Here is a 21,130-nt window from a genome sequence, read left to right on the forward strand (position 1 = left end):
CACATAGAAATGTATGCAGCTGAAAAACTGTTTTTTTTTTTTTATTATAGTAGCCTATAAAAAAAACCTTGTTGCCCTAAAAAAAAGTGGTTAAATATAACTAAATACGTACATGATTTAGGAATGCATGAAAGGACACCATATTTAACACTAGGACATCACAGTCTATTTCACCTGAACTCCTGTACTGCTAATGTTAAAATATGGACAGGAACAGCTGCTCCTCTGGAAGCCTGTTGTCATGGCCTCAGACATGTGTTCATGTAGCCTACAGCACATTCACGTGCTGAGCAGGTGCTCCTAAAGCATGTCAGCTCATCAGGTCAGCTTTCAACCTTCAATGTTAAAATACTTTTTTTCTGTCTTTAATATATTGGTAAGCTAATTATAAAATGATTCCCTAGAAAAGTGCGTTGTCAACTTTACTCGTTTTAGCATTCCTTTCAGATTTACTCAACCAATTACATTAGTTTGGTTGACCAAATGCAGACATGTTCATGTAATCTGCAATTTTTACAATTGTATTTGATGTTTTTTGGTTTATTACACACTTCAGTGTAGAGCCCTAAAGCCCTTAAAATTCACTATAAAGAATTACGTTAAAATGTTTCACTGTTTAAAAAAAAAAAAAAAAAAGTACTTTTAGTCATTAAATATTCATCTACCAATATAGTTATAGTTTCCACTGTGCCATAGTCTAATAGGCTGCTTTTTAAAATACACCATAGAAGCTTTCGAGTAATATGAAGTCATTATACCAACAAGCAGATCCTATTGTTACATGATCTGTGTTTCCCCCCTTCATTGTGTTTTTGGTTCAGTCCTGTTTCCTAGTGTTCCATGATTGTTCTAATTAGTCATGTCTATCACCTGTGCATTGTCAATCACCTCATTAGTTATCTTGTTAGTCCCTGTATTTATACCTTGTGTTCTCCTTCAGTATTTGTCTGTTATCGTCAATGTAAGTGTGAGTGTTTGGTGGTTCCCCTGAGAGTTTGGTTGTTAAATGTTATTTATAAGTATTCCTCGTCTCCATGAGCTTTGTCCTACACGTTATGTGACACCTGTTTAAACAAGGTAGTTATACGAATCTTGTTTTTGACATCCGGAGACTGAAACTTTAATCAGAAACCATTAGTGTCTAAGAGTGTATCAGTTGTCTGCCATCCAAAAATGTAATTGCAAAAATGATTTCAGTACAGTTAGATGTTTTGTCTGCTCTCTCAGTATCTCTCAGTTAGCAGCAGTGACCATTAAATTCATTTGTTCATTCTTATTTCAGACACGCTTCAACTGTCAAGCATTTAGCAATTAAACAATATTTTCATCTTTCTTTTTTCCAAAAATATTTAACTTCTATTATAATTAATATTTACTGTGTGTATTAAGTGACGTTGATTATTCTTTTCAGTCCTGCAGAATTCATTCAGTTATGCAGTCAGTCACACACTGTCTATCGGTGTGTTTACGTGAGTGTGACAACTGACTGGGGATCAGATATGTCTGTGGACATGCCAATCCTGTCACATGATTCACACACACGGCATTAAATCTAAATGCCTTGAAACACACATACAAGCCATAAAATTTCCTTAGAAACACCCTCAGTCTGGCATATATAAGCCTATATCAGTATACATTTCATAGCGTTCTGCAGCAGAAAGCAGGTGCGGTGTTAATAAACGGCAGCCAAGCAAATCTGCTCGACCGGCCATATTGGCTGGGAGTCTCAGGTCTCAAGGGGCTCCTGGAAGCCGAGCTCAGACGTGAGCTGCATGTGCTGTGAGTGTGACCTCAATAAATCAACCTAGATTAGGGCTCTGGAGCCTGGATGCGGTACCACAGAGGAGTCGGGTCGGGCGTGTGGCGGGTCCCACAAGAGGGAATACCTGGAGTCTGTGAATAATGCTGAGAATAAGGGGAATACTTTCTTGATAAAAGGTTTAAAAGAGATTTATCTCCAACTTGTTCAAATAACCAATAATCAGTAATCATAGAAAAAGTAGCATTTTCATCGAAATGTCACATTTTATACTATTACACAAAATTATTTAAATGTTAATCTAATAATATCAATCTTAATATTGTCAAGAGTTTTATATGCAATGGAAAAACAATTAACTAAAGCTTTTGTTTTTATTTAAAAACATTTTATTTAATAACATTATAATTATTAATTGAGATTAAATTATTTTGAGATTAACATATATCAGTTCATAATTATTCCCATTGATTAATGACTTGAAGCAAATCTAAAGTGTCATGTAAAATTCAAATTTGGCAAGCTAAAGTGCAGTGGTTTGTAGTTTTGTGAAATGCAGACAGATACACTTGAATTTTTTTTTCATGTTTGATGCTAAATGAATGTGTGTAAGGCACAGTGTAAATTCTTACTGTGTTTAAAGTCACACTTTTCCTCCAGCTCCCAGATGAACACTAAACTAAATATACACAGTCAAGTCACTGGGGCAATAAGTCACTGACATACTGCTTCACTATATTCGCTCTGTTTATTTGTCCTTTGACTAAAGGTCTTAGCAGTACAACCATTCTACTGAAGATTACAGCTTACTTTATGAATGTGCAAAGTCCCTTAATCCTTCTTGAACAATATTGCTAATACTGCAAATGTGTTTGCAAATGCTGTTTTCCCCTTTGATTCAATTAGTACTTTTTTCTTTCTAATAAGAGAGTGGAGATCTGTGATTGGTTGGTTATTTTTGTTTGTGGTAAGAGAGTTTCCAGAAATCAGGTTATAAGAAACATAATTCAAATAATAGCAAGATGTTAGACCCTCAGTGTACACTTTACACTTCAATGCTAGTCTCACCCACAGAGCGCATGACTTAAACTCGCTTTTAAGGCCTTTTAAGGCACCATAATGATCATGTTTCATATAAAGCCTAAACTCCACCGTTTTTCAAATCAAATTCTCTTAATTTGATGTCAGTGCCGGTGAATCGTGGGAGTGCAGTAAGCTCCACTCTGCATGTGGCAAATTGTCCAGCACTGTAGGTTGTGAATTATTAAAGACAACATATTGCTTCAGAGCTGAGGAAGAGCATTGTTGTGATAGCCAGTGTCCCCGAACGTGGCTGCTACATGAGGTCGAGGAATTTGGATTCATTTGCATTGGAATTGGTAATTATGTTCTTTGCAGAAATTACCAGACTGAGGTAAATGTTGATTATTCAGGTAGGCTGTGTGGGATGGCTCAGTCACTATCCTGACTCAAAGTGGAGCATGTTCTATATTGATATTCCTTTAAGTCCATTGATTCTTTCAAAGTGACGCTTTCTCTGGCGCTCCTAAAATTGCTTTCAAATAGATTACAGTCGAATTAGTGAGACACTGGCTATTGATTTATCCAGTCTGTTAGAAATGTACTGGATTTCCACTCAGAAAATCCCCTTCACGACAAATTAGCTGCGCTGCACCACAAATAAATAATTAAAAAGGGAATCACACGATTACCTGTGACATCTTAAGTCACAAACTACAGTAAACAATGAAGCTATTAGCAATATATTTGCTAATAGTGACAGCTTTTAAACAGTTCTGCCTTTTGAAATCTGATCAGAAACGCAGGAAATCCTACTTTCTGTTTCACTGACGTCTCTGCCTTCATTTGAAATTCATAGCACACAGTCTTACAAGAGGAATGACATCCTCAGTCAGCTCCGGTCCTCTGAGACGGGGATTAGTGTGATGAAAAGCAGGAGTGGTGGCCATTATCAGCCCGGAGCACTGAGAGAGGGGTTCTCCCACCATTCCTCGTTCATTAAAGAAGGACATTTAAAATCTCATTGCCATTCTGTTGTCAGGAGTATATTCATTGTGTTTTGGTTTAGCTTTTATTCTGTTCCCTGTTATGGTTTGCTTGAGTTCATTCTGCTAGTCTGTTTCCATGGTTAATCATTAGTTCCACTCCTGTTCTTAGTTCGGTTAATTACTCTGTGCATTTAAGCCATTAGTTTCCTCAGTTCATGGTTTACTTGTTTACTTGACAACGATGTACAAAAAAACATAAAGGTTTTTTCTTTGTACAGATGTACAACATTATCAAAACAATCCCCGTTGACGCGGATCCGCGAAAATGACTAAAAACACAAAACACTGTATTATTCATGCAGTAGTGATGTCACTTTGTAAAGAAAAACTATGTGCTTGCGCACATATGCATTCTTTTACGCGCATGCCTAAACACGTAATACACGTGCATTTCATCACCATTTTCACAGAGTCGTGTTTTTGTAGTTTACACGGAGACGTTATCGGTAGCCTATCATTTTCAACAACTTTGAAACCCGTTTTCAAACGTTTGCATTTTCAAGCAAACATTTGACGCTGTTGTCATGTAAATGAACGGCCAAAACGCATAAAACGTTTTGCCCCTCAGTCTCGTTTATGTTGAAGTGGTTGTGCTATTCCATTTTCCAAGTGACCTGTGTGTTACGTTTTTTTGGATTTATTCATTAAAGACTGTTTTTGTTGATATCTCCTTCATCGTGCGCTTTACTACAGCCACACGTTATAGAAGACTGAAACCAGATAAGATTTGTTGCATAATCTTTTTTTTCTTTCTTCTTTCAATATGGACTTACCTGCCATCTAGTTCCTCAAAGGTTGACTTGGATCAACCTTTTCTTTGAAAAGATTCAAAAGAATGATGTGACTGACTGAATGAATTGAATTTACTGAATTTTTTTTTCCCATACAAAGTTATTATATGACCTCAGAAGACATTTTAACATCACGTTGTATGGACCACTTTTGAAAAGAGTGGCCAGGATTTTTTCCAAAAATTCACATTTTGTGTTCCATGATAGAAAGAAAGTCATACAGGTTTGTTGTTACATGAAGGTAAGTGATGACAGAATTAAATTTTTTAGCTGAACTCTCAAATCAACTGACTAATCTTTGCTGATTTTAAATATGTTATTTAAATGTGAGTTTGGCAAGCATTTTTGGAGATTTTGATGTTCTCCGTTCAAGTAAACTGGAGTTGGTCTTGCATGCCTGAAATAGCTGCCCGGAGGCGTTGTAAATATGGCCTCTGAGTGAACTGAGTTTCCTTGAAAGGGACTTTGGAGCATATACACCTGAGTCTGGAAGAGATTGAATGTGAAATAGTGATTGAGTGCAAATCAGAGATGTGCCAGCCATCTCCCTCTCTCTCCTCTGTCTCATCCTCTACAGCGTTTCTCCTGTTAATAGATGTCTTGTATCTTGTTAGCAAACCCCCTACAGGGAGTTTTCGTTTTGTGTTCTGACTTAGAATCTTAAGTCAAACCTGCATTTGTCTAAGATCTGGACAAACCTTTATAAGATACGCTAAACAAATGTATAAAGGCCAGAGTATACTTCAATTTTTATGCACACGTGAGGGTCCTCTTACAGTGAATGTGACGCAAATTTCATCACCAGAATAACATGTGCCACTGGATTTTTTTTTTAATGCCAATGCGCATTGAATTAGTTTTGCACTAATCAGTTCCACAAGGTGGAAACACTGGCCTGGACTATTGTTTCACAGTAGAAAACGAAACTATAGAAACAGAACAAAATACTGCAACAACAGACGCCAGCATTGACAAGTGCTTGTGTGAGGGGGTTATGAGATTGCTGCAACTTCAGTTTAAAAGAATGCAAAGACATATTTATCGGTCATAACTTCTGGAGAAAAATAGTGCAGACACTGGACAAAGATGAAACTTTCTAGAGCGCATGTGTCGGCGCCTGTGTGCGTGCATGCTATCAAATGGAGTATACTTTGATAGGCTAGGCGTTTGACTGTGCGCATAAGCTAGCGTACACATAAAAAACAAAGTATACTTTGGGCTTAAAGGACAAATCCAGTGAAAAATGAACCTGGGGTTAATTAACACATGGTTACCGAGTCGATCGTTCCCTGCGATGCGTTTTCATGAAAATCGAATGTAAAGAGTTTTATCTTTAAAAACAGATTAGCTCATAACACAAGTATATGGGGCACAGAGTAAGTAAAAGTAAATCGCTAGTTAATACCACTAACAAGGCTCAAAATAGCCTCTCGACTAATCGAGCCACGAACGCCGTGCTAAGTGAGCTTGTTGATAGGAATTACGTTTGTGAAATCTAACGTAGCACGGCGTTCGTGGCTCGATTAGTCGAGACTGTTTTCCAAGATGGCTCCTGCATGTAAACGCGTAATGTACTGTCTTTATAAAGTCTCTTCTTATTAAACTGTCTGTACACTTACAAAGTTCTCAATGCTTCGGTTTGCATGTAGGGACCCTCATTATGCTACCGTGTTAGTGTGAGGCTATTTTGAGCCTTGTTAGTGGTATTAACTAGCGATTTACTTTTACTTACTCTGTGCCCCATATACTACTGTTATGAGCTAATCTGTTTTTAAAGATAAAACTCTTTACATTCGATTTTCATGAAAACGCATCGCAGGGAACGATCGACTCGGTAACCATGTGTTAATTAACCCCAGGTTCATTTTTCACTGGATTTGTCCTTTAATGACACCTGAACACCTACTCATCAGCAAAAAAAGACATAATTCTGTGATTTTTTTTTTCTCTCTTGTTAATACTAATACTATTATTGATGTAATGCAGTACTAGAGACATTTACACTTATTTTGACCTACTTCCTCAGGCATATTTCTTCTGCTGCAACTACTACACTCACTGGGTTCTTTGATCATCACATTCCTGCTTATGTGCTCAGTTTTGGGGGAATATTTCATATGCAAATAGGCCAGTAAGAATGTGTATGTTATATCTTTTCCAGATCCTGTACTTTTTTTGTCTGCTCATATTGGCAATTTCACAGATGCCAACAGCAAACAATTGCACATGTTTGGAATTAAGCTTGTAAGCTTGTTGTTCTTTCTAGTATTATGACACTTCAGCCATAGTTTTGGGCCCTTTGCTGATCAGCTAAATGCAAAAATTCAAGGAATCTAAAGCTACTTAAAGCTTGTAGTTTTGCTGTACAACTACATTCATATAAATAAAGGTTCCAAAAGGGGGGAGGGTGAAGGGGGTTTACAGCGATGCCATGTATCCAACCATTTTTGCTTCCCCAAACATCCTTTCAATGAACAGTTCTTAAAGGAACCATTTTTTCCCTAGTGTAAAGAACTCCACTCCACCAAAACATTTCCACTGTGGAATGGAAAGGTTTCATGGATTGTTATGGTTCTTCATTGAACCAGTAGATGCCAATAAATAACCTCTATTTTTAAGAGTGTTTTTTCTTGCTTCTGCCACATTTTTATTGATCGAGAGTTAGGAAAGGAAGAGAAAGAATGGGATGGGAGCATATATCTGGGCCAAACTATTGAGTGGTGAGCGACCCGGTCTCATGTACTGACCACAATGCCACCACTCTGATGTTGTTGGTGTTGGATATTATATATTATAATACACTGACTACATCAACATCTGTTATGGGCTCTGAAAAAGTCCCCAGTTGTTTTTATCAGTTGTTTTAATGAACCAAAAATCTCTACATGTTTTCCATACCATACATAACAACAGATCTGAGCAGAATTGTTGTTTTGTTTCAAGGTTAGTGTAAGATATCATGCGGTGAGCAGCCCCTCTGTTGCTATGACACGTGGTGGTCGAGTCTGTCTTCAAAGTTAGAGATCAATAGAACAGTGAGAGTTCTTCACTCAAGAGGGGGGCAGCAAATAGAGCCTCTCAAATGCAAGCTCACGGTTGATAAAATGGAGAGCCTCACATCTCTGCAGTCAGAGAGCTTTGTCAAAAAAGTCAAAACACAGCGGGCAGCCTTTTTCCATTCGCATTTTAATAGATGCAAATAGTGGGATGACTTGGCTCTGCATTATTATACCGATAAATCTAACAAGGGATTTTACAAGAACACTTTCAACTGATAACAACAGCAGACACTGTACAACAGATCTGTACTGCGAATGAGCCGTCAGTTTGGGCTCAGAGCTGAACATGTACAGAAGGCATTTTCCCTTTTTGTAAAATTTACTGATGTTACACAAAAGTAAACTAACAATCCCCTCACCAGCCTTTCCAAAAGCAATTTGTCTGTTGTATTCTAGCTTATTATATTATATTATATTATATTATATTATATTATATTATATTATATTATATTATATTATATTATATTATATTATATTATATTATATTATGATGTTATGTTGTATTACTATTTTATTATTATTTAGGTTACACTTTATTTTAAGGTGTCCTTGTTACAGTGTAATTATACATTTAAGTACGGAGAAATATGAATTAACTACTTGTACTTACTATAGGTTTAAGATTTGGTTTAGGGTTAATTGCATGTAATTATGCATGGTTTAGAGTTATTACTATAGTAACTATACATAACATGTAACAAATACACTGTAAAATACAATTTTGTTGCCATTATGTTACCATTATTTATTTATTTATTTATCTATTTATTTATTTTTGAGTGATATACTTTTTGTGGGACTCATTATTTTCCTTTACAAAAAAATACTGTGGTGGTACCATGGTATAGAATAGAACTAAATTGTGTTACACTCTATTTTAAGATGACGTAGATTGTACTTAACTCAAATAAAAGGTTAGGGTTTGGTTTAGTGTTAGTTACTTGTAATTATGCATCATTTACTGTTATTACTAGTAAGTACATGTAGTAACGTGTAATCGCCTTAAAATTATTTACCAAATTGTTACTAAATTGAATAGAATGGATAATTCCATGTAATGGTAAGTAATAGCCTACCATGCTACTTTTTAATTTTAATGTGGTGTTGCCAAAAATGAGTTCAGAATAAGCTAAAGTTCAGAAACAACATCAGCTCCTTTACACTAGTTAAAATGTACTGTGTAATCTTTATGGTTTGATTTACAGATATATCTTTCTCTCTTCTTCTTCTCTGTTCTTTTGTTCTTCCCATAGCTGTATCCTTCATGAGACACAGTGCATCAGCTTTTGGATTTGCTGTAAGTATAATTTTCAGTGTTATTGCATATATGCATATATTTGCCATCAAAAATAATTACTCCTACATCTCAGGGGATCATATTAGAGTTACATCAATGTCAATGCAGGAATGAATTACATTTTATTATTTAGGCAAAGATGTCTGGAAGTGTGTGTTATTGTCTTGTGGTATATAATGTTCAGTTACCATTCTATGTGTAAATATTATTAAATAGTGTTAACATGCTTGTGCTAAAGGCAGCTCTGGGAATGTTTTATAAGACTAAATATATCACTGGATTTCAGTTTGTGACATAGTGAGATGCTTTGAGCATCATTTCTATAGCACTGAAGAATCACTGTTGTTTTTCAGTTTGATGCGACGTTAGATGTTCTTTCCTCCATTATAGTGCTGTGGCGCTATAGCAACGCTGCAGCAGTGCACTCTGCCCATAGAGAATACATGTAAGTAAACAAAAGATGAGCTGTCTGTGGTATGTAGGGCACTGCATGGTACAGAAGACCTGCAGCAAATAACAAAAAAAAATTAAATAATACTTCCTCTGTGACCAACATTCATAAAATATATTCCAAACATATTACAATATAAGTCAGCAATTCACTGGCAGGGCTGTTCCTTGCAAAGCTAGTACATTTAGAATTGTGGTGGAACATCTTAAAACACAATGTCCTTAGATTCAATTCTACCAACATTCAATGCAATATTTTTGAAGTCTGAACATGATTGCTTGTCAAGTCTGTTGAGTGATCTGCCTTGTTTCTGGCTTTCACCTTGACTGTCTCAATTTGAGACGTATTATGTTGATAAAGGTGTATGCTGCTGGTTTCATCCTAGGTCTGTTCAGAGCTTGTGAATCTCATTTTTCTGGTCGATGTGTCAGAGTGGGAGATTTATATCGCAATACTAGAGAAGAATTGCAGGTCTCTGTAGGTGTACCAGTTGCCGCTTGTCACACAGGGAATATGAACATGCATTGTGGACAGTTTTCATATTTTTCAGAATGGATTAGGTTCTATAGGTTTATTACAAAAATCACAAAAAGTCAATGTTTTTGCTTCAACCTTGAACCAACATTAGCTACACATATATACAACGAATAGGTTTAATATATACTGCCGTTCAAACAATAAGATTTTATGTTTCTGAAAGAAGTCTCTTTTGCTCACCAAAGCTGTATTGTGAGATGTTATTACAATTTAAAAGAACTGTTATATAACTTATCAATTAGATATATTATCTAACTGTTATCTATGATGGCAAAGCTGAATTTTCAGCATCATTACTCCAATCTTCAGTGTCACATGACCCTTCAGAAATCATTCTAAAATGCTGATTTGGCGCTTAACTAACATTTCTTCTTATTATCAATGTTGAAAACAGTTGTGCTGCTTAATATTTTTGTGAAAACTGTGACACATTTTTTTGCAGGATTCTTTGATAAATAGAAAGTTCAAAAGCACAACATTTATTTGAAACAGAATGTTTTGCAACCTTATTTCTATACTGTCACTTTTGATCAATTTAATGTATCTTTGCTAAATAATTTCTTTAAAAACAATCTTACTGACTGGTGAACAGTTAAATTCTAAATATTATTCTTAATATAGACATTTTATGCATCATATCAGTTATATACTCAAAACATATAAAATAATAAAATTTGATTAATTGAATAATTTTATCGACATATCTTTTCTGCTTTTCTCCATCCACAGAGCATGTGTGATCCTGGGAGTGATTTTCATCTTGTCGTCTATGTGTATTTTGGGGAAGGCCATCCATGATCTGGCCACCAAACTTCTTCCTGAAGTGGTGAGTTCAGTGCCAGGGTGTCATATTTATATGCGCACGCAGGAGCCATTGTACGTCCACAAGACCGAAAGGGCATATGAAATGTGACATTTGGGACAGGGCCATTATTTCATCTCAAAGGTCAGATGTGACTTTTCCCAGCAGTCACAGCTAACACGGGTCTTTGTCCGTTAATTAATCAAAGACTGGCACCATTCCAAAGAGTTGTGGGATAATAATTTCAGAGGTGGTGATTAATGGTATTGTGAGTTTATCTCTATCCCTATTTTCATCTCTTTTACACCACTGATAAATCTCTGAGCACTGATACATCCTAATGTGACATTACTGAACAAGATTTTCTTGATCTTCTACCAACAAAATTTTAATTAATGTCCAGGTCTAGAGACTTTTCTACTTATCTCTGCATCACAAAATACTCTCTGTTTATGTTGAATTAGGAAACATGTAAGGGAGGGAGAAAAAATTATGAAATGATGTTGAGTGAAAAAAATGTCTATACTGCTTGAAGCTAAAAACTATTCATTTTTAATGACAGTCAATCACTGTTGTCCATTGATGGCCTAAAGCTATCCCCTCTCTTATCAAAGAAAATCTAAATGCAAATGAGTATTTTCACTCAGTGTTTATTTCTCTGGCTGGGAAATTGCAGTTCCCACCCTTTTCATCTTCCCAGACTATGAAATGCTAATGAGTGTGAGGAAACGGCAGTAATCTGGTGTCAGACATAGACAGAGACGACAAGAATAATAGGTATAAGGGATCTGTTATGGTTCACTCCAGCAGCACAGCATGAGGGTCAAGATAAAGTTTTATCACTGTCCTCTGCAGTTTACTTGATGAATCTGTAATGTGTGAAAAATCATATTAAATGCGTCTATTTTTAGAGGACAAATGTTGCCAATTTCCTGGCTGGCAGTAAATCAAATCTGGAGTGGAATGAGTGACTTACACCCAAGGTTGCTATTGTTATCTACATTTTTGCTAATTAAAATAAATCTAAAAAAATAAAAGTATAAATATTTGATGAAAAACTTAAACTTGAAATTTTTTAATAAAGATTAGGAATGCGGGCACCTAACTCAAATAAAATAAGTTTAAGTTCTAAAATTACAAAAAATAAAACTGAAATAAAATAAATGAAAGCCAATAATAGTAAAATAACAGTGCTTCCACTGAATGTAAATTCTAACTTACTAACATAGACAATTTCCATTATGTCTAGTAAAAAAGATAATAATTTGTCATTGCCATTGCACTTATTTAAATGGCTACATCAGTTCTAGTTTGATCAAATTGTAGACTTTAGTAATGTAAGAATGTACAAATAATAATAATAGTAGATTATTTATATTGATGTGTATGTGTGCGTGTGTGTGTGTAGTTCAATCATGAAACTCTAGATGGCGCAGGCTGATAGGTGTTTTACATGCAATCTGCAAGCGACCACATTATTACCGCATGGTACAAGCTGATTGGCCTTTGCTGAATCTGGAGCCAATGAAATTGCTTACTCAACATTTAAATTCTCTGTGAACCGGAAGTAACAACTGATTTTACTTCAGTGTTGTCATATTTCCAAGTGAAACGGAATATTGAATAGAGGGCAGGGTTTTATTTTATTGCACCTCTTCTCCATTTCTCGCTCATAGCAGACTAAAGGTCCTTGCACACTGAGTCCGAAATTTTCGTATACGTTTTTTCGTATTCGTCATTCTGTGGCTCTGAATTGTCAAAACACCTCTCAATTGCTATGGATGCTGAAAACGCAGAAAATCTAACCCGATCCGAATTTTTTAATGACGGACGAAAGTTTTGGAGGCAGTGTGTAAACGTGATTAACACAACGTGAGGTCATATTTGCATGCAAAAAAAAAAAAAAACATGCAAAAATTTCAGATGAGAATTTCGGACTCAGTGTGCAAGGACCTTAACGGTTGGAGGGGAGTGGTTAAGCGTTTTCAACCCAAGTCGTCAAACTAACGTTTTTTTGGAAAATTCAGGACCGGAAGTAACTTTTCAGATTTTGATTAAAGATTACCATGACAAACTATTTTTATTAAATGAGTATTAATTTTGCACAGATTAATTGTTCACCTCAAGACCAGTAATGTGTGTCAATTTTGATTTCATGAGGACTTTAAATTGTGTGGTTCAGGGGTTTGCTGTAGGGTAGTCCTGCAGACCAAATACATTAGCATTGCCATATTCAATAACATGCTAAAATTGTCATAAAGTCACTACTGAATGTGTGAATGCCACCTCTTCCCTGAAAAGCTGAGCTTTCAAGCCTTTGCCCCATAAGTGCTAATGAAACATCACCGCTGCAGCTTTAGTGATGGATTTGTGCTGGCCTTAAGCCATCTTTTCTTTTGGTTCTCTCATTGCATTAGGATGGATGATTCGGAAATGAGCTTCCACCTTCTTAAATGTGCCGTCCTTTTTTCATGCTATCAGCCCTCAGCTACTTTCTCAAATTCGATAGACTTGGCCTCTCCATGTCGGCACCCTTCACTGGCAAATAGCCATCACACTGAATCTCTGAGGTGGCCTTATTGAAATCTGTGTGGTCCAGTTCATCCAAATTGCCAGTCTTAACTAGCCGGTCTACAGCTTAAAATATGAAAGTCTGAATTTAAACACATTCATTGTCTCTCAGCTGTTACTCAGAGATGAAGGTCTTTGAACAAACTGTCATATTAGAAATGTAGGAGAAGTGCTTCTGCATGTTGTGTGGGTGGAAAGCTGACATTCTTACTTTGGAGAGAAAAGAGAAAAAACAAGAGAGACAAAAACAGCTGTAATTCAGACGATACTTCAGGCATTGCACCTGAAAATGTCCCAAGGACTGATAAGAGACATTTTATTATTTATTATAGCTATTTTTACCTTTTGTTTTCCTTTTTCTTGATGCTTTCCCTTATGAAAAGAAAATATATTTCCCATATACTGTATGAATGATCAATATATTAAATGGTTTAACAGTATATTTAAAAAAAAATAAAGATTGTTTTTACAGTATATTGAATAATACATAAGGAATTGCTGCTTTTCATATTGAAAAATATGTGACAATATATTTACTAATATATCATAATGTATGTAATTTTATATTCATTAATAATCTTAATAATCTAATATATAGTAAATAAATAATCTAATATATAGTATTATCATATATATGTGTGATCAGATATGGTGCATGTGTAATATATTGCAGATATAGTTACTCATGCAACATAAACACACATAGAGAAATATATAATGTAATATATTTCTTATATTTTTTGAATTATTTACATTATAAATGTTTTATATTTTCAAGCTAGTTAACAAAAGCACAAACACACCTGCTTACATTAAAGTAATTAGTCAAGAGACTATCACTGTGCTGAGGAGTGCATAGCCATTCCTTTTAAAATATAGTAATTACAACTTGAATAATAAAATAAAATAAAACTTGAATATTACATGTAATGCTATTTTTGTCTTCATTTATAAATATTTTATATGTATTAATATAAAGCCACACTGTACATGGTCAATGCGTATATTGCAGAATATTGAAAAATATAAGCACTAGTTTCCCATAAATGGAAATGTACTAAATAATATATCGCATTACATTTTGCAGTATATTCCCATATATTCTTGTTCCGTAAGAGTTAATGGGTTTGGAGATCTTCACCTAATGTCTGTAATCTACATATACACATACACACATATATATATATATTCTGGTTTAGCTTTGTGTAATTATAGCCTTCATGTTTAAATCAGTTTTTGTGAGTCTTCATGGTATGTAGTCCAGTCTAATCCTTGTCATGTCATGCTTTTTCAATTCCTTATTAAATATTAAGTTGGCTACTTTTCGCTTGTGCTTAAAACGAACTGCACTTCATCTCTACGTCGCCTCAAGAGCCCCATGTTACAGATGCACAACTGAAAGACCCATTTATATTGTTATACTTTTATTCCACTGGCCTTTAAGAGTTCTAGTTTTAACATCTCCATATTGGCATTGCCTGTGCATTCACTTTCAGTTCATAATTCAGCCATAATGGACCCTGTATCATTTCTACTGTGAACACTTCTTTTTTTCTGTCTCTTTTACTGTCTGTCTCTCTGCCAGGATGACTTCCTGTTCAGCGTTTCCATCGTCAGTGGCTTCATGTGTACCATTCTTGCAGTTGCCAAGTTCATGCTGGGAAGGGTTTTGACCAGCAGAGCCCTAATCACTGATGGTACGACACACACACACACACACACACACACACACACACACACACACACACACACACACACACACACACACACACACACACATATCATGTCAGGTTATTAGCTCATGGTGCCTCCTTGTCTCTGTCTATGAACATAGTAAATAGCCCAGTGTCTATCAACGTTATTTATATACAATTACACTACTTTGAACTGATTAGCTTTTAGTTTTATATTTTCAGATTTCATTTTCTTTTAAGTTTTAGTCATTTTGTTATGCGTTTTTGTCATTTTTATTCGATTATGGTTAACTTTATTTTTATTTCAGTTTTAGTATTAATAATTTTAGTACATAAACTTATTTATTTTGGTTAGTTGGCAAGGTAACATTTCTAATTTGCTTATTTTTTTATATGAATGTGTCATGAAGATAACATTCATAATAACATAAATTGTTTCTTCTTTCTATTTTTTTCTGAAGGCTTCAATTCCATGGTTGGAGGTGTCATGGGCTTTTCCATCCTCATTAGTGCTGAGGTGTTTAGGCATTATCCCAACATTTGGTACCTCGATGGGACCATTGGGGTCCTGATTGGACTCATCATTCTAGCTTATGGAGTAAAGTAAGTGTATTTATTGCGATCATCTATTTATATACAGAACATACCGATAGTTTTCTCCATAACTTTAAGACATTAGTCATCCACACTATAATGTCTCTAATGAGGATATTTCCATTGTTCCTTTCTCCTGCAGGCTGTTGATTGACATGGTACCACGAGTAAGACAAACTCGAAACTATGAGCGCTTTGAGTAAAGCTGGTTCAGAGAGAAAAAGGCATTGTATGGATCCATCCATTCCTCTCTGCTCCTGCTGCTCTCTCAACACACACAATACTCAAATACATCCAGGAATAAAGTCTGCTGGCAGCCATTTCAGCATCACGTACTTGTAGAGCCATCACTCCGACCAGCTCCTGATGTCCTCTTTCACTCAGCACAACATTTAAGAAGGAAAGAGGGAGGACAACGAGCTGGTCAATGTGCACTCCAGGCACTCCAAGATATCATCCTGGATAGTCATTGGTTTTAAATATAGACTGTAAAAAACAAAAGGACAGCGTGTCTCCGCTTCCTTCCACAGTAGAAAAATGAAGCCAAAATATCCCAGTAATGGTCGTTGCCGATTACGTCGTTCGGTGCCCGAGTCTGCGCAGGATCTAGTGATCCTGAGGTGGAGCCGCGGCATCAAGGTCCCGCCAACACTCCCACTCCCGCAGACTCAATCGCAATGGTACACCCTGATTTCAAAAACGAACTAAAATCAAACTTATTGGGAAAACAAACACTTGGACATACGTCTGCGTGATGACAACTTTCTAAAATGACAGAGACCATCTTTGCAAAAAAAAACATATTTTAAATGTAATTGGATTTTTAAATTTGGTTTGCGTCCCATTAGATTAGGTTAGATTAAGACCTATACTGCAGCCAGCCACCAGGGGGCGATCGAAATGCTTTGGCTTCACTTTTCAGGACTTGCACACTTGGTTTTCACTTGGTTGGTTTCAGGACACACTTGGTTTTAAACAGAGATCAGCATTTATAGTATCATCATGCTTTGATCACATCCATGAAATTCTTTTATGTCACATTTTATGTTCTTCGTTTCTTTCTATAACCATTAGTTTTTAAATTATGAAGGAAAAATATTCATTTATACTAAAAATTGTGAATGTGTATTTGAAACCACGCAACTCTTATAATGCATTTTAGCTCCGTTTTAGATGTCATCTTTCTGTTACATCTCATCATCCCACCTGTTACCCCGAAACTATTTAATTATGAGTCACACTTTGTTAGGTGTGTTTATATTTTACTGTACACTTTTGTAAATAACATCTCAGGCTAGAGATCAGCCACATTTCCAGTGTAGAGGTAAAACACATTTCAGTGAAGAAAGCACACAGGAATTTCCAATGGTACGCACAAATATACTGTAGGCTAAAAACCTCTCAGAACCACAGTTCAGGGTCAGCAAGATAATTATATGAAATATTGATATTGGAAAAAATAGCTTCAATGTTAACAGGAAAAGTCACAATGCATTAGTGATCTTTCACAGACATCGAATCCTTATGAGTCAACAGTCAAGGTTGTAGCAGCTTGAACATCCTGACCGTTGAACCATTTCTACCGCTAAAAACAATAAAAAAGACAGACTAAATTACAAAAATATTCCTAAATCAATCTACTTGTCTTACTGTAACTTTTTCGCTTGATATTGCGTGCTTTGCAATTCAGTGCAAAAAAAAATCTTCGTTCATGTATTTAGCAACACTTCTCTCATTATAATTAAATCAATTAATCTGACCTTTGCTGTGTGACGATTCACACTAAGTTTAACCAGTGATTTTCTTGGCTTGCACTGCTGTGTCTGTTTGCCACTTACAATAGAATTCATCAGATGTTCCTTTTTTGCCAAGACAGAATTAGATTAGAATGGCCTGAAGTATCGTCTGATGTAGAAATGATTGATTTGGACTCCGGTAGACAGAATGAATGATTGTTGAATTATGGAGGGTTTGTGAGGGAGGGCTTATTCTGCAATGGAGAGCAAATCATTGGAAAAACAAAGCACATTTTAGTTTCTTACTGCACTGTTTGACAATACTAATGTATAATATAATGGGTTTTCACCTTTCATTTATTTTTTCTCCACAGAGACTGAAGCATAAATACAAATGTTTGTTATGTGTGATCTACTACAATACCATTCAAAAGTTTGGGCTCAGTAACAATTTTTAGTAGGCTACATTTTTATTCAGCAAGAATGCATTAAATTAATCAACAGTGACAGTAAAGACTGTTATAATGTTACAAAAAAATTCTGTACAAACAGCATAACTGTTTACAACATTGATAAGAAATGTTTCTTGAGCAGCAAATCTGCATTAGAATGATTTCTGAAGGATCATGTCACTCTGAAGACTGGAGTGATCACACGTATAAGTGATATTTTTAAACGTATTTAAATATATAAAAAAGTTATTTTAACTTGCAATAAAATTTCACAACATTACTGTTTTTATTGTAGTTTGATCAAACAAATGCAGCCTTGGTGAGCATAAGAGACTTCTTTCAAAACCATAAAAACGTTTATCAAACCTCAACTATTTGAATGTTAGTGTATTTTAAAGTCTTTTTATTTTATTCATATATAAACACATCAGCAAATATAAAAATGCCCACTAATCTGAATTAACATCATTTTTTTCATTCACACATTTTACATGACCTGCTTTCTAAGCACAGCAATTGTTTTTGTTTTTTTTAAATCTAATGTTACAATGCAGTTTGTCACTGACCATCCCAAGTAACTCAAATTCATGTTACAGATGAACAAAGTATTTGACATGTTTAAGCAAATGAGCTTCTGTGGGAGATGTTTTGACTTTTACTTAATTAATATTGAGCATCAGCATTTTTTTGCTTTTATAATTTTTTTGTCTCATATAGTTGGGATGTAAATGTAACTGAATGTAAATGACTGATCGGTTGGTTCGGTTCACAGCTCACCTACTGCACACCTAACTGATGTATCGTACCAATATTACCAGACAATCACGAGTCAACAAATAACTGAAGCACAGACTCCAAAAGCCTTTTGTGTACTGCTCAATGTGATCTCATCTGAAGAGGGAAACTTTAAAGCAGAACGTCTCATATTTGTGTTCTTTTTATCATCATGACAAAGTTATTGTTTTTATTTATTACTGATTTTTACTCAAGTGGCATGTTTGTGCCATAATGCAATAGCATTATGCTCATTCCATATACGTATCGATGGAAATCCTTGTGTTACAACTTGAATTTTTTTCTTCTCCATAATCCTATATAAACTGTACTGACTTGACTGTATATGTGTATAAACTGCCCATGGTAACCGATTTTTCAATGTGCCAAATTAATGCTGTATTATGTTTACAAAATTTGGTATTGAGTATTTATAATATTCAGATGTCAGGTCACAACTGCCAGAATAGGCAGGCCGTTTATTATGAGTCATTTGCTTTATTCGTTCATTCTCATCAGGTATATTGTGCTAGTTTGTAAATCTAAGCATGTGTTAGGCTGTAACGTACCATCAGCTGACACATATAGGAGAACAGCGCTGTCTGTTCATAGACTTCAGTGGCTGTAGTCGCTTGTGCATCACTATAAATATCATCAGGGTCACACAATGCATCAATTATTACATTTGCTTAGTATAGGTTGTGATGGTTGTTCAAATCATAAATCAGTCTATATTCCAAAGACAAACTGACAGCTAGACCCTGTTTTAGTTTGGCTGAGGCCTTCTTTGTACTAATGCTGTAGTTTAGTCTTAAGCAATAGGCTCACTGCTCAGTTAATACTGCAACGCTTTGCATGAAAAAACACCACACACCCACAAAATGCTGCACAAACTCACACTGACACACAAGCACACGCATGCACAAGCAAACGCACACACAACACATTTATAATGTCTGCACATAGATGAGAGGTTCTGAATGTATTTATTCCAATAGTAATACTGATCTATATTTCTGGAGAAGATGTGAAATAGCTTGACCTATTATGTTGTACAAAAATAAAAACTTACCAACCAGATTTTGTGTATTCAGTTTTTGGATTGTGTACTACTGATTAATGTCACTCGTTACAAATAGGCTACATGACAAATCGACTCAAACTCAGAGTAGTAGGCTAACTGTTGTGCTTTCAAAAACGTTAATGTGTAGCCTGTATGGAAAACCTTCATGAATTCAATCTTATAGACACGTATGATGAAGCAAAGACATGCTTAAAGTTACAGTATACATACAGATTACCAGTCAAACTTTTTGAATAATTAAGATTTTTTTATGTTTTTGAAAGTGTTTTTTCCTCACCAAGCTGCATTTGTATGACCAAATATACAGTGAAAACAGAAGGCCTATAATTGTGAAATATTATTACAATTTAAAATAACTGTTTTAATAGGCCTTTGTTGTTGTTTTGTTTTTCTTGGTCCTGTGGCAGCTTTCCTGTGAAGTATTCTTTGCCCAAACTTTTGAAATCATCATATTAGAATGATTTCTGAATGATCATGTGACACTGAAGACTGGTGTAATGATGCTGAAAATTCAGCTTTGACATGATGACATCACAGCAATAAATTAAATTTTAAAATAGAAAGCCGTTCTTATAAATTGTAGCCTGATAATATTTCACAATATTACTGTTTTAATGTAGGCTATATTTGCTGAAATAAAATGGAGTAAACTGGAGTAAAAAAGAAAGTGACAAGCCCGTGTTTCCCCTATCACAACAACGCAATCAATGCTGAAATGTTTATTTCTCTCTTTCTATGAATGCAGTCTTGATTTATTTCAGTATGAGGTGTTTTGCACTTTTCATTTATGACCACTAGATGGGGAGATGTTAACACGTAGTTACATAGCCTACATGACAATTCAACAGGAGTCAGGACACAACACACAACTCTTATTTGTGTCCGGTTTTCTGACCAGATTTTATACAGACAAACATATCTTAAAGATTTCCAAAAAAATAAAACGTTGTTATAAACGTTGTTCTTTCACTTAAACAAAAGCTACATGTAGGCCTAGCTTACCAATTACAAATGGCACAGGTAATTGCACAACTCTATTTTGAATGAAGTAAGAAGTACCTACACATTGTAGGTTTTGTAAATAAGGACTTGTTTGTGGCGATTTGATGTTTAGTAGGCATCTTTTAAGTTGTATTATACGTGCTGGTGAAGTGAATGTGTGTAATACTTCATACAACCAGTAGGAGGCAGAACTAGAAAGATGACAGATTTGTTTCTCACATGTGACCTCTGCAGGAAAACAATGGTAATACCATGGTACATTTTTGATGGTGAAAGATAGTCAGGTGAAGCAGGGATGTTTACAAAAGCTTGACTGTTCATGTAAGTTTGCACTGTAACTACATTAAGTTGCTTAACATTACATCTATCAATAATACTTCACTGGTGGATCTGTTGTTTATGTCAGTCACATGTAGGCCTATAAGCAGTTCTACCAGAAAGACTCGGGAGGCAAA

The 21,130-nt window shown here is 35.3% G+C and overlaps 1 protein-coding gene across 4 annotated transcripts in view; it reads left to right on the forward strand.

Moving 5' to 3' along the window:
* The window catches only part of tmem163a (transmembrane protein 163a), a 44,000-nt gene extending 24,332 nt beyond the window's left edge, over positions 1–19,668 (forward strand). For 2 of the 4 annotated variants that reach the window (XM_084123098.1, XM_084123097.1), the window contains exons 3-8: positions 8,935–8,978; positions 9,332–9,423; positions 10,696–10,792; positions 14,925–15,036; positions 15,495–15,636; positions 15,770–19,668. In XM_084123098.1, the coding sequence (XP_083979224.1) occupies positions 8,935–8,978; positions 9,332–9,423; positions 10,696–10,792; positions 14,925–15,036; positions 15,495–15,636; positions 15,770–15,830 (548 nt within the window). In that variant the 3' untranslated portion in view covers positions 15,831–19,668. The remainder of the gene's footprint in view (positions 1–8,934; positions 8,979–9,331; positions 9,424–10,695; positions 10,793–14,924; positions 15,037–15,494; positions 15,637–15,769) is intronic. The other 2 variants (XM_084123099.1, XM_084123100.1) reach the window with 1 other exon arrangement.
* Positions 19,669–21,130: the final 1,462 nt, after the last annotated feature.

Source organism: Abramis brama, assembly GCF_963993115.1.
Source record: "Abramis brama genome assembly, chromosome: 8".
Lineage (NCBI taxonomy): Eukaryota > Metazoa > Chordata > Actinopteri > Cypriniformes > Leuciscidae > Abramis > Abramis brama.